The following is a 15053-nucleotide window of genomic DNA, read 5'->3' on the forward strand; positions in this document are numbered from 1 at the left end:
ATGTGTGGGAACCCTGTGTAAGGGACCCCCAAATTGACACTACTATTCCGCGGACCCCCCCATTTGAAAAGATAAGCCAGGGATCCCAATAAGAGAAGATTTTTACGGCTCTAGCAGTGATTCCCAAGCATTTTAATTTCAAGGACCCCCATTCTATCTCTGAGACCTCAATTTTGAATGTAAAATCAATGTCAATTTAACTCTGAGAGTGTACAAATGGAGCCACAAGGACCCGTTTACCATGTAATGTCCAAACCAGAGTGCATCATTTAGGCACGAGATGTATGAACCAGATGAACTGGATCAGCTTACCGATCTCAGTACGCGGGGGCAGGTTCTGGTCCTCTTGGCTGGGGTACCTCTCTTTACGGTCCAGTAGTAGGAAGTAGATCATCTTCTCCTGGTTGTCACTGGAGGGGGGAGATGGTAGGAGGGGAGAGAGATCACTATCAGACATGTCTGTTGGTTAAGACTGGGGCAGCCCGACACTCTATCATCAGAAGACATTTTAACCAGAAGGATTCATCAAGCTGACAAAAAGAAATGTCTTGTGTCAGCCCCTCCCCCGCACCACACACGTCTTCCTCCCAATCTGCTTCCTCAGTAGTTTTTCCTTATTTCACATTTAACTCCTTCAAACCTTTTCCCCCCACCACCTCCCCTTCCTCTCTACTCCTTTGGTCTCCATCTCATAGTGTTGATTTCGTCGACTAGAACTATGAGGACGAAAGATGTTCGTCGACTACTTTTTTTCACCCACACCCCCATTCTGTTCTTGTGGGTGAAAATAAAAAACTGAAAATGTTAGGGAGGGACAAGTGGAGAAGAGATCCAGTAGAACATTTTATGTTTGGTTGTGCTCGGGTGTTGCACCCTGAAAATAGCAGATCTACAAGCTCACAATGTGTCGCGCCGCGACACGTTATTTCACATTTATAGGGATATTCCACTTTCAAAAAAACCTTTTGCGTTTCCAACCCCCGAAAATGCCGTTATCGTTTGAACGGAAGGCATATGTGACATTTAATTTTGCGTCGCGTAAACGGGCCCTTACTCGTCAGCCAGCAGGTCTTTGGAGAGCTTGGCCTTGTCTCTGAAGCAGCCCAGAGAGTGCATGCTCTCCAGCACGTCCGGGTCAATGTCCTCGGCCGCTGCCAGCATCCGGATGGCCACCTTCCTGGGGACGGGCTGCTCCGGTTCCGGCTCGTTCTTCCCGGCCCTAGAAAAACACAAAACAATACTCATTATTTAGAACTAGAAAGTCATTATGTAGAACTAGAAAGTCATCTAACATATAATTAGAGAGAGAGGTCAGTCAGTCACAAAATGCATTATCTATTCACTCGCTTCAGCGACTGATCTCAAATTTAACATGGCATTGGTCATTAGCATTATACACACGGTGACGGAGCCCGAATTTCATTTTTCCCAAATTCTAGCGATTTCTTAGCGTTTCTTCACTCTACAGCTCTACAGCCTGTTGTCAGGGTTACGGTCCGTTCCTCCAGGCCATGGGATCTGTAGCCCCGGGCCCACACACACCTCTCTCACAGTTAGGAATGTTGCAGTCTCTCTCTCTCTCTCTCTCTCTCTCTCTCTCTCTCTCTCTCTCTCTCTCTCTCTCTCTCTCTCTCTCTCTGCATGGGTCACGCATGCAACGGGTGATGTGTGTCTCATCTTCCAACGGGTATAGAAAACTTATGTGGAGCAAATACATCCTCATACTTCTATTCACCTAATTTTGCTGTTAAATTATTTGTATCCATCATAAATATACACTCCTCCATGGGCTGCTCCTTACATTATGATGCTCCCACATATTCTCACGCACGCACCATGCAGTTACAGTTACTTTCCCCAAAACCCACACTCTGCACATATTTTGCAGCACATATATTCAAACGGGTAAGGTCTAGTTATATAGAACTAGAAAGTCGCCTCTGGGCGACATGCGACCTCGCCCTTCATCTGGCCAGTGATGTATATCGGACCAGTTACCCATATATGGAGACCACATCGGCCACATGCCGAATCCATATATGGCCAAGACAGATGGCCAAGACAGCCCATATCTGTGTGGCTGGTTCTACAGACAGGGATCTGTATGTGCATAAAAGGGTATGATGTCAGATGTCATAGACGTCATAGGACGTTTACATAACGAAGAACTGAGTAAGCATGTTTGGGCTCTCACAGCATATCTCCATATACAGTACATGGATCTCCATATATGGGTACCAGGGGTCATCATGGGACTCCCATATGAATATTGATGACATTAGGGAACTCAATATATGGGCATAAAAGGGATTCTGTTAGTGTGACATCACAGTGAAGCGAGAGTGTGATGTCAGAGCGGCAAACCCATTCTGTTAGAGTGGTTCCCCTGAAATCACAGTGACATCAGAGCATGATATCAGAGCGATAAACCCATAAAACCACAGTGTCAGGCGTGACAGAGATACATACATACATACATACATACGGACAAGCTGTGACCGTTTACATACTAATCTGCGACCTATGGTCGCAATGATACATACGTACTCCTGCATGAAACAATATCTAATCATGAGGATATCAGCATCCACATGGAAACAGTGTGGCTTATTCGAAAGGAGGGGACTCCAGTCAGCAATGTACTGCATATAGGGTTTAAATGGATAATTGGTTTGCATTAGTTAAAAAATAAATACATAAAAGCATAAATAAAGCTAAAAGATCACACCAAAAACAGACAAAGCCAGATGTACAGTAGGAGCTGTTAGCACAACTCAAAAACACACTAAAATAATGATACAAATGAATCGACATACAGTACACATACAGTACAACACACTTACTGTATACTACTGATACAAGAAGGAAACAGATGATAGATGACAAAAAAGTGCATTATATCATACAGAATATGCCTACGTATATCAATGTGTTTCCTGTGTGTGTGTGTGTGTGTGTGTGTGTGTGTGTGTGCGTGCGTGCGTGCGTGCGTGCGTGCGTGCGTGCGTGCGTGCGTGTGCGTGTGCGTGCGTGCGTGCGTGTGTGCGTGCGTGCATGCGTGTTTGTGTGTGTGTGTGTGTGTGTGCGTGCGTGCGTGTGTGTGTGTGTGTGTGTACTTACAGGTACCACGTATGCTTCTGGATTTGCTCTAGCTGTAAGGACATGGAAGAGAAGAGAATTAGCATAAGGATCCCTTCATTCCTCACGGTAACGTTCAAAAAATGTGTAGCTGCAGATTAGTAGGGAACATGAATTAAGAACCAGGACTCAGCAATTGTTATCAGACAATATAATACGTATATGTAATAATATTAACCAGGGTAATATCAGCTGGTACAGCTAATGACTGACATTTTTGAATGTGTTGCCTCACACACCCAGGCACGCACGCACGCACGCACGCACGCACGCACGCGCGCACGCACGCACACACACACGCACACACGCACACACGCACAAATAGGGAATAGCAGTCAGAAGAACATTCTGCTGTCAAGGGTTCCTAAAGTTTTACCTCTGCAGTGTTTCGCACTGAGGCAAACTCACCAAGTTCTGGTTGGTTAACATGTCAGTAACATACCGATATATGGTTGCATGCACTGTCACTAATTTGGTCTCCATTAACAGATTATACCTTATTGTTATTGCACCATGGAAATCTGTACAGTGTACCTGGAAACAATAGTTTTCAGGAAGCCCTTTTTAGGAAGCCTTGTGTGTCATTCATACTTCATCCTCACACAACCGTTGTTGTCGGGTGGAAACCTTGTATGTCCAAAACCGTCCCTTTTGTATTTATCACCATAAAAAAGGTTTAAAACTAGTGAAAATAGACGATCTTGTAGATCGGCTATTTTCACTAGTTTTGTGCGACAGTCTTGTGTGATGAAGCAGGGCTTTACTTTACAAAAAAAAAAAACGTACAAATTTGAAACTTGGAGATTTCGAGGTTTCTGCCCGATAGTGACGATATGAATTAGCCCTTAGAATGCTTGTGCATCATGGAGTCGGCCCGGTCGTGCGGTGTCTGTGAGGTTGTGTACCGTGAGTCTCTTGGTGGCGTCCACCTCGATCATGCCACGCAGCAGGTTCTGGCAGTCGGGGGGGATGAAGTGAGGCATGTGGAACACGCCCAGCTTCACCTTCTCCAGAAGGTTCCTCAGGTTGTCGTCGTCAAATGGCAGGGCGCCCTGGAGAGACAGTCAACGACACAGTTGAACCAAGGATTTTTAATATAATATGAAGATAGGGAAACCTCATTGGATCCACTAGAGTACGACATGATGCACAAAGCCTACAAAAAGTGGGCGCCGACGTCTGATGGCAAATCTCGCGAACGTCCTGTTTCTCATGGTTCTAGATCCCGCAGTGTGTTGCTGGGACAGAGAAAGGGCGATAACAATTATTTGATTATTTTCTCCTTATTTGTGACGCTGAAAAAAAAACATCTTAGTATGACATTTTTGGGAATATTATGTGACCTGTAATGAATGATGGGGTCCAATATTTAGTTCGGCGACCATGAGCTAAAGAATGGTTCAGAAAGCTGTGTTCACGTTCTCTCTCCCATTGGAAATGAATAGACTCCAACCTGCTTCCGCCTCCTAAAAAGGTATCCAACTACGTCAGGCTGAAGTAAACCGGAATTGCCGTCTCTTGCTATTTCCCTCTTGGGTTGAACCTGGGGGTTGCGACCCATGTATAATGTATTATATAATTAGATATCATTTGAAAGGACTACGTCTCGTCTCATATAGAACAGATGGCTGTGGACACAGTGTGAAGAATACAACATAAAAGTAGGGAGATTTATCTTCACAATCAATCAATCAATGTGAGCAATGTGAGTGTGAGCGGTGTGCATGTTGGTGCAACTGAGTGACTGGGTGTAATACTGTGTGTGTGCAGTGTGTGCACTAAGATGATAATTATATTTAAATGTTATTCATTTGAAAATAACACCGCAGATGACTGGTTGGGTGGCTGACAAAAAAACAAATAACTACATATTTTAGTATAATTGTTTACAGTTTCTTTTAGCGGAAAGTCCATGTCCTAACTTTAATTATTACGTCAACATTTAGAGGGGAGGTCAGATGCTTTTCTGAATGTGTACAGAAATGATATAATGCGATGTGAGAGTGCGGTCTATAGCCAACACCAACTCGGGGCTCCCGATGAATCTCTGCCCTGTAGATCGGCTATTTTCGGCAAAGAGCTTTGGTGTAGAGGGGAAAAAGAGCAGACTAAGTACAGAGTGAAAGGTCAAGTTTATTAAGTATTGACGGTTCATCTGGTTGAATATCTGAAAACACAAATTGACATGAATCCAAAATACACTGATGATTGTGCTGTCAAACAATGAAACTATATGGAATATATGAAGAGGTTGTGGGGGTCCCTGCTTCATCTCTCTCTCAACTAAGGGGTCCTAGGCCTGAAAACATTTAAGACCCCTGCCATAGAGGACCACATTTATATATATTTTATATATTTTGTTTAATGAATAATCTTTGATGCAACATCAGACAAACTTATAACAAATTAAAAACCTTAAAATCATTTGCTATACATTTTCCAGGGCCTGAAAATTGCCTTTTACAAATTGAATGACTTTTCCGGGTTATTCCATTGCAATAAAGACCATGGCATTTATATTTAGTGCTCTAGACCAAATGAGGGTGTAGAGAGAGTAGACCATATTCAACGCAGTTCAAGGGGCACCCCAGAGATTGGGTGGAATAATAGATAGATTTGTAATGAATATCCACGGAAATGCCACGTGGATTTTCTGACACCAGTCTGCCCTGGTTTCAACCAGGCTCATACAACAACACCGTCATCCTTTTGTGCAGATGTAAATGGCCTGTCAGGTGTTCCCATAAGATAATGTGGATTTGACATTCTGAAAAGATCCGTCACAGAAGTTGGTAACGACGAGGTAAGCCCGTGTCAGAGCCAGACAACACAACAGTGAGACGGCAGGGGAGCAGGGGCGTCAATTGGGTATGGCAGGGGTATGCAGCTGCCATACCCCGGGTCCAGGGGGGAAAATAAAAGTTACTTTTAAATATAAATCCATGAATGTCTCTTTGTCTATCTCTGCTGGTTATTATGCTGTTAAATTACAGTGAAATAACTACAAATGCAAAATTTTAAAAAATGGTCACTTTAACAAGGTATTATAATTATATTCTCCACACTTGTATTCTCCCCATCTATATTCCCAGGTTCCGCAGGTCAGCTGCACAGGTGCAATACATTATTGTTAATTGTGGCACGTTTACTAACATGACAAGTTTAGCTGGACTTGAACAACCATTCCAGGCTGCCATATCCAGCCCAAGAAACCGTAGAAACGGGGGAAAAAATGTAATGTACATCTTAAAATAAATGTATCATGCCTGTTGCTAGGGTATGGCAACAAGACACCAGTCATGTTGCCATACCTTAGCTTTTTCTGAACTGACGCCACTGCTGGGGAGCGGGGGTTTCATGGTATGATGACTGATAGGGCTTCTCATTGGAAAGGACTACGTCTCATAGAGACACAACAGATGGCTGTTGACACAGTGTGAAGAGTAAAAAATAAAGAATCAGCTGAAGTAGGGAGATTTATCTTCACATGATGGCTGGGCGTGATGTGCTCAATCTTAATGAAGAGAAGAACGTGCACGTGTCGTGCGACTGCGAGTCGGTGCGTGCACACACTCACTCCCGGAACGTAAAGATACACCGTTCTCAGACTTGTCATTGTTGTGCATGTTGGTGTAACTGAGTGGCAGAGTGTAATACTGTATACTGTGTGTGTGTGTGTGTGTGTGTGTGTGTGTGTGTGTGTGCGTGCGTGCGTGCGTGTATGTGTGTGCAGTGTGTGCACTAAGATGATAATTATATTAAAAGGTTATTCGTTTGAAAATCACACCACAGATGACTGGTTGGCTGGCTGACAAAAAAACAAATAAAAACATATTTTAGTATAATTGATTACAGTTTCTTTTAGATGAAAGTCCAGGTCTTAATTAAGCAATATTACACGAGAGGGTGTTGGTTATCGTGGTTATTGGACCGCCTGCGTTGCCGCAGGCACGAGCCCGACGGCTGAGTGCCCGTAGGCATATGAGCTTGTAGATCTGCTATTTTTTGAAAAAACTTGAAAATGTATGCAAATCTTTGAATATATATTCTTTTAAAGCGACATTCTTTTTTTACTCAAATCTTTGTTTCCCTGGAACTAAATATTTTGAGATGGGGGGGTTCGCGTACAAATACACATCATTTTAGGGGTCCTTGACAATAAAAACATACGTTTTTCAGAAAACCATTGGGATTTAGAAGATTAAATTACAGTATGCTGTTTAAATGTGTGTTCTATCCTGCAGTTCATACTTACAGTACGTGGGGGTCTAAGTGAACATAAGCACTGTCACTCACCACTAAAAGTGCAAACAGGATGACTCCACAGCTCCACGCATCCGCTTTCCTTCCGTCATACTTCTCTCCCTGTGAGAGAGACAGAGAGAGACAGACAAGATGAGACTCCATACTCAATTCAATTTTATTAAAGTGTCAAATCATAACAAGTTATCTCAAGACACTTTACATACTGTAGGCTACAGAGCAGAGACCAGAGCAGATACCTCGTGGTAGGAGAGGCCCCCACCCTGAGAAAGCAATCCATATACTCAGTAACGCAGTGGTTCTCGAACTTTGAAATCTGAAAGTCTCCCTTTAACTTTGACAGTGTACAAATGGAGCCAAATGGACCTGGCAGGGTGCATTTAGTTCCATTTGTACACTGTCAGAGTTACAGACTTGTATGGGTCAAATTAGACCTCCCTAAAGGAACCCACAGAGTCCCTGAAATCCACTTTGAGAACCACCACACTAACCCATTAGAAGTGCAGTGGACATTCATTCACTCCTACACATTCATTTCTAAACTTATGAAATAACAGTGCAGTGACTTCCCTGGAACATTGTACATCACTTAAGATGACATTACACATGATGACAGGCTGTGCACCACTACCGCTCGCTGAGTCCAGTATATGAATACAGAGTTGAGAGGAGAGTCACATAACAGCCACTCTGGAGAATGTGGTTGGAGGCACCGTTATGAAACACACAGAGGGAGAGAGAGAGAGAGAGAGAGAGAGAGAGAGAGAGAGAGAGAGAGAGAGAGAGAGAGAGAGAGAGAGAGAGCACTTACCCTGATGACCTCTGGGCAGGCATAGTGTGGAGATCTGTGAAAAGAGAATTTATAATGTGAGACAATACACATGACACAACACATGAGTAAAAACCCGCACGCACGCACGCACGCACGCACACACGCACACACACATTCTTCTCTCAACCAGGAGTACCAACAGTGCGAACATTGCCCAAACACTGTTGTGTGACAAGAAATGCCCTCAATGCAGCTTCTCAAGATGATGGCATCCAAATATCCTAATTCTGCATAAAGCAACAGGATGTATTCATCATACCATACTGGGGGGCGGCAGTGGCGGAAAAGGGTAGAGTTGCCGATTGGGAAACTGAAGGTTCCCAGTTCGATCCCGGGTTCCCCCAGAGTTGAGATCATTACACACCGGCGAATTTGCGAAGCGGCGCGAATAAGCGCCCGAAAATGCGAAATAATCCCACGGCACATTTTTATGCTTTTTTCTATACACACCGCGATGTGAATATGCGTATAAAATGTGTCACATTGAATAAAGTTATGATGTGATGCAAATTGTTTGGGGCTGGCATCACACAACCCAACACAGCAGAGAGGCCACCGTCTGAAGGGTTCCCCAGCAGCAGCCAGGCAGTCGCACTTAACAGCAGCCAGTGGTGTAAAGTAAAGCCTCTATCAGAGTCCAGGGTGAAGAGATATTCACTTCACCGCGTTGTAGTTTCCTAGCTATCACCTAGGCTTTGTTATGTATTTTTAGGTGATGGCTAGAAAACTACACCACGGTGAAGTGAATAGCTCTTCACCCTGGACTCTGATAGAGGCTTAACTAAGTACATTTACTTGAGTACTGTACTTGTAGGTATTTGTAATTAACTTGAGTATGTCCAATTTCCAGTAATTTTACTCCACTACATCTCAGATCCAAATATTAACCTTTTACTCAACTATTTATTTTTCCACTGGCGGCAGCAGGTAGTCTCACAGATGAGACATGGAGAAACACTTTTCCCTCTCAATGAATGCAAAGGGATGGTCTCTCGGCCATGTTCTCTCTCTCTCTCTCTCTTTAAATTTGGTAAAGTTAGCTTGCTTTTATCATAGGAGAGAGAGCAGTTCGCCTGTGAATGTCCACAAAAATCGACACCAGAGCGAAAAAATAACAGCCGCCTTTTCGCTTTGTGGAAATCCATCGCCAGTGTGGAAGCTTGCATTGACTTTTCGTTGCATTCGCTTTGTCGTGTGTAAAGACCTTTAGTGTTGAAGTGTCCTTGAGCAAGACTCTGAACCCCTAGTTGCTCCCAAAGAGCAGGCTGGTGCCTTGCATGGTTTCCTCCGCCGTGAATGTAATGCACAATCATTGTAAAGGCGCTATATAAATGCACCATTTACCACTCTGCCCACATAACTTACAGCATAATGGAACATAATATACTAATTTATATCAGCTAATGCCCCTGCAAGTTAATAAACTGCATATCACAGGACATCTTGCACAAAATGATGAATTATACAAATCTATTCGGATCACATATGTGCACATCAAAACACAGCACATTGAGTCTGCGCTTGTCATATGAAATGTGCTATACGAATAAATGTGACTTGACAATAATCGAGCAATCAGAGTGTGAAAATACTGAGTCTAAATGACTATTGGATCCATTTGTTTGTGTGTGTGCTATTTATCCTTGAACGAAGAGCCAGAGAGCATGACTATTCTGACACAGTCTGAGCATCCCGCTGCGTCTTGGTGCAGTGCAAACAACAACTCCAGTGTAAACACGCACTCCATCATTGCCAGCGTTGTATTTAATTATGCTAATATATGCAAACGCGGTCAATTTGCGCTAGTCAAACATAGCTGTGTCGGAGCGACGCTAACTGCAAACTAATTATACTGGAACATGACTTTCGTGCCATCGCCGGGGGCAAGGTGTCCACAGTTGTGTCTGAGTGACATTTAATAAATTCTTTTAGATGGAAGGTTGTGTAAAATGGAAGCGTTACAGTAGCTGATGATGCTCTACGCAGGCGGGGTGTTTTGAGATTTCATCTAATGTGGTTGCCTGATTAAAACAACTCACATCATTGAAGATAAGAGAGGACAACGGCGGAATAGAGACTTCCAAAAGACCCAGGCGATTTTTGGCGGCGACAACACAGCCTTGTTCTTTGCACTCTTTCTGTGAAGACCTATTGTCCTTTGTACGGCGTTTGGCCAGTGTTGAAGTACTTCTGATTGTCTCTGTTTGTGTCTCAAATTCATGCAACCCACATGACCCTGTGGTAGAGTAGTTTAGTGGAATGGAAGGTTATTTCTCTGCATACGTTGCATTCAAAATCTTTGAACTATGGCAATCTGGTAACAAAGAAACATGTCTTATAAGATGCAGTGATGATGTACTACTATTTAAATGTATTACACAATGTCACTCTAAATGCAATTATTGAAGTATCATTCCTGGCTTGGGTTGGGTGTAGTCATCTTGACATTGACCAGATTGATACTACAGTATGAGTAGCTGTTGAAAAGTAGATTTTTAAGATAGTCAAGGATTGTCTTTGGCTCATGGCGCTCTGATAACACAATATCACAAGAAAGTATACATGCAGGACATACAGGACTCAAATGAATGGTATTCTTTAATGTTTATCTATTCTTTTGTATAAATACAAATCAAAAGTGTACATTACACCTAGCATTGTATGATATTGTTTGTATGTCAGAGCATTTTGTTGTTTTATTGAATCAGGGAACACCAGAGTTCTGTGTTTAAACTAGATAATGGGTAATTGCACAATGGCCAACACCAATTTAACACAGTTAAAAGATGCTATTGTTGATCAATAATGTAATTAGCATGCGTGCTTAACATGGGAGTAAAACAAATCACATAACAGCATGATGAGCTGCCGAGTCCATAGATTAATATGTACTTTAATGGCAACCCAATAAAAAAGCATTGTAAGGCTGGGTGATATTAGGAAATTCGATAACGTTGGTGAATACCTCGATATCGATATTACTCACGATATTAGTAAAAACAATTACATCATGTAGTTTTTAATGTTTTTCTGCTTTAGGTCCACTGCCTGCCTAACCCAGATAATGAATAGTATATCCAATATCCATGCATGCACATCTACACATAGAATAAACAACAATGGTTTTATTTAAATATCCACACCTGGTTACAGATGGACAGCTTTTTTGCATGTGCTACGTGCATGCATAGTGTGTCTGTTAATTCATTTGACACATACATCAATACCTCATTTCAAGCCGTCTTCGTCGGTATGTATACCTCGCATGTTGATACCTCGATGAAGGTACATTTTCGATATATTGCCCAGGCAGCCTTACACTGTACAGTATTCACACCATCTTGGAGTAACTCACCCACAGCTGGTCTCCAGTAGACTTTCCCCAACCTGCAGAGACGCCATGCCAAAGTCTGCTATCCTGATGTTGTTCTTCTCATCCAGCAACAGGTTCTCTGGCTTCAGATCTCTGTGGCTGCAGAGATCAACAAAGAGAAGATGAAGAGAAGGGGAAGTGTAACGTCAATGTCGGGCAGAAACCTTGTATCTCTAAGTTTAAAAGTTGTATGTTTTTTCGTAAAGTAAGGCCCTGCTTCATCATACAAGACTGTCGCACAAGACTAGTGAAAATAGCCGATCTACAAGGGTGCTTGTAGATCGTCTATTTTCAATATTTTAAATCGTTTTTAAAATGATAGATACAAAACGAACGGATTTGGACAGAAAAGGTTTCCACCCGACAACAATGATAAAACCCAAGACTAGCAGTCTAAACTCTGTGCATCACCTCACCTACAGAAAGCACACAACATAGCTCCTCAGAATTTAAAATAGGCTAAGCTTTACACAGTAATACCAAAGATCAGAGGCCGCCTCCTTTCACACACAATTACTCCAGTCCTTTTTTTATTCTAGTCCCTAAAAATGCATACTGCGATGTGATAAACAGGGATGCTTTGATCTTTAAGATTGCTTTCTTTTTACACAGTTATCTCATTCTCCGATCCCTTCAAATGTAAGGAAGAGCTTAGGCTAATAGGAGGTTTTCGTCTTGACTTGTTGCCAAATCTCTAATGGACTGTCTGCAATCAACAGCTCCGTCAGACTCATTAGATGCTGACAAAGCACTTTGTCAACATCAAGACACCGTTTGTCACTGCTGTGTACACATGCCAAGCACTTTATGAGAACCGCTGAAACCATCTGGTAATCATCATTTTACTGTGAGAGAACAAAAGGGCCTATAAGCATCAATATGTGAGAGGCCATGCTGTATTGTGATTGTACATAGTGTTGATTTTGACAGCAAATTTTGATTTAGTTTTAGTCATAGTCTTTTGAATAATATTCTATTTAGTCATATTTTAGTCATCTGAAATGTTTTACTTTTAGTTTTAGTCAACTAAAAATACAGTTGATTTAGTCAACTAAAAATGTTTTGGTGAGCATTGATGGTGTCGTAATGGCTGATTTTCAATTAGCTGCATGCCCAAAATAGCCGATCTACTGCACAAGCACACAACGGGTCACACTTAGTTCCACTCCAATAGTTCCACCCTACCATGTTGACAAAATTGTCGTTGTGTTTAGTCTTAGTTTATTTCTTAGCCTTAGCCATTATATTTCCACACTCACTCCAGAGGGCCGAAAACCTCTTATCTCTGTATTTTAACTTTTTTAGTAATTAACTCATACAGTGCCATCCGGCCACAAGGGGTGCTAGAGTGCCAGAAATTTCTCCATTGACCTTCTTTATAGCTTTCGTCGACCCTCTCCCAACTGGCTTGTGTTTTCACTCCGGTCAATCCTATGGGTGTCCAGAGGAGGAAGCTAGCTGACACGTAGCCAAAATGCTAACCCATTTAGAAGCCCGATCTAAAGCTATTTCAGCCGCAAAAAACTTTCTCTTTGGGTCTGGGGACACAATCCGGAGAAAATCCTGTCTAAAGATGTGATTTATTATTGGAGTGGGCGGCGCGATTCGGCCGTTAGCGCGAATACGGCCCGTGGATGGCCGAGTCTAAGTCCCGGCCAAGGATGGACGTCTAGACCGGGGCTTCGTTGAGGCCTCCGATAAAATAATTCATTTTATTAAATATCCCGGACATGTTCGGGATAGGCACCCTGGAATACGTCGCGCCGCCTACAATGAACATTTGGTGAACATTGGGGGGGGTCTAAACTTTATTTTAAACCATTTTCAATGGAATAAATCGTCGGAGCATCTAGCGTCTCTCGTTGGTGAGCGCTGGGCGAGCCGGGACCACCCACGTTGCTCCAAGCAGCTCGGGGTAAGTAAAATAGCAAATAAAAAATTGTTTTTGATCCCGAATATCCCGGGATAGGCACTAAAAGGGTTAATGCCCTACTTCGTCAAGTCACACAAAAGTAGCAAAAATAACCGATCGACAAGCTCAAAACGTGTTGCGCTGCCACATGTTTTAAGCTTGTAGATCTGCTATTTTTGATATTTTTTAAATTGCAATCCTGAATTATTTTTGCAGTTTTTGAATGGAATCCTGAAAAGTTAAACTTTTATTTAATTTCAATACAATGCAATTTTAATACTAGTCATTAAACTGCTAATATAGGCTGAAGTAATTAAAGCGGGTCATATTTGCATGTATGGAATTGGAACAGATGAAATCAATAATATGTCGGTATTCTGATATTAACCTGCGGGCCACATAACATTACGGTAAGTGAAGGTGGGGGTCCCGGGCGCCAGTTGCCCATGTATATGATCTAGTGTAATCGTGGTGGGTGTGTTGCCACTGACCATATGGAGTGACTGTGGCAGAAGTCCAGGGCAGAGATGATCTGTCGGAAGAACTTCCTGGCCTCTTTGGGTGTTAACCTGCCTTTCTTCACCAGGTAGTCAAACAGCTCCCCACCAGATACATGCTCCAGCACCAGGTACCTGCAGGAACCAGAGAAACAAAACAATTCAATTTCAATTCAATTATTAATGTGTCAAATCATAACAAGTTATCTCACTTTATCTACACTTTACATAGGCTACAGACCACCATTTGAGATTGAGATTTGAGATTTAGCCTCTCATACCCTAGACTTAGAATATTTTGCTATCGTTGGATAGGATTTTGTCCACAATTCCATGCTGTATTGATGTGTTACGGGAGATGAAAAGCAAACGTTGATCAAAATAACAATTCTTAGACTTTTAAGTAATGCAAATGTTTAACAATAATTTAACTCTTGAGAGTGTGAAATGAAACCAAATGGACCCGCAAGGGTCCATTTGGTTTCATTTTATGCTCTCAAGAGTTAAAGATCTATAAGGGTCCATTTGGTTACCAACTCTCCATCATTTAGCTGGGGACCACCTGTCACCCCCTCAAGAACCACTGGTGGTCCACGAGCAACTGGTTGAAAACCACTGCCATAGTACAACAATTAATCTGCTGGTATTCGACTTTTCCAAACCAGAATGAGCAACACTGATCTTCTCCAGTAATGGAATGTGCTCAGAAATGACACACAGATATTAATAAGGATTTAAAGTGAAGTTGGGAAAACATTTAAACACATGTAGATAACATCGGTCAAAACACACATTCACGTGTCTATCTGTCTGCTTCTAATAGGTTTATCTGTGCAATGTTCACCAACTGCCGCGCATTAACTGTTGCCACGGCAGGTTTTGATCATTCCAGTTCATAGAGAAAATGACCGTGGTCCATAATATATTCATGTGAAGTATACCCCGCCGCGGTCAAAAAGCTTGCCTCCACCTTCCCGATCCATCCATCTCGCAGACAGCGCTGATCCCATGGCTGTATATAGGCAAGCCCCTCGCCTT

At 42.5% G+C, this 15053-nt stretch overlaps 1 protein-coding gene across 1 annotated transcript in view; it reads right to left on the reverse strand.

Moving 5' to 3' along the window:
• The window catches only part of brsk2b (BR serine/threonine kinase 2b), a gene marked incomplete at both ends in the record, with an annotated part of 140685 nt that overhangs the window by 26015 nt on the left and 99617 nt on the right, over positions 1–15053 (reverse strand). The window contains 8 exons of the mRNA XM_080730327.1: positions 313–410; positions 1055–1219; positions 3121–3152; positions 4044–4190; positions 7435–7503; positions 8213–8246; positions 11589–11705; positions 14010–14150. Coding sequence (XP_080586453.1) covers positions 313–410; positions 1055–1219; positions 3121–3152; positions 4044–4190; positions 7435–7503; positions 8213–8246; positions 11589–11705; positions 14010–14150 — 803 coding nt within the window. The remainder of the gene's footprint in view (positions 1–312; positions 411–1054; positions 1220–3120; positions 3153–4043; positions 4191–7434; positions 7504–8212; positions 8247–11588; positions 11706–14009; positions 14151–15053) is intronic.

Source organism: Nannobrachium achirus (genome assembly GCF_963921795.1).
Source record: "Nannobrachium achirus genome assembly, chromosome: 7".
NCBI lineage: Eukaryota > Metazoa > Chordata > Actinopteri > Myctophiformes > Myctophidae > Nannobrachium > Nannobrachium achirus.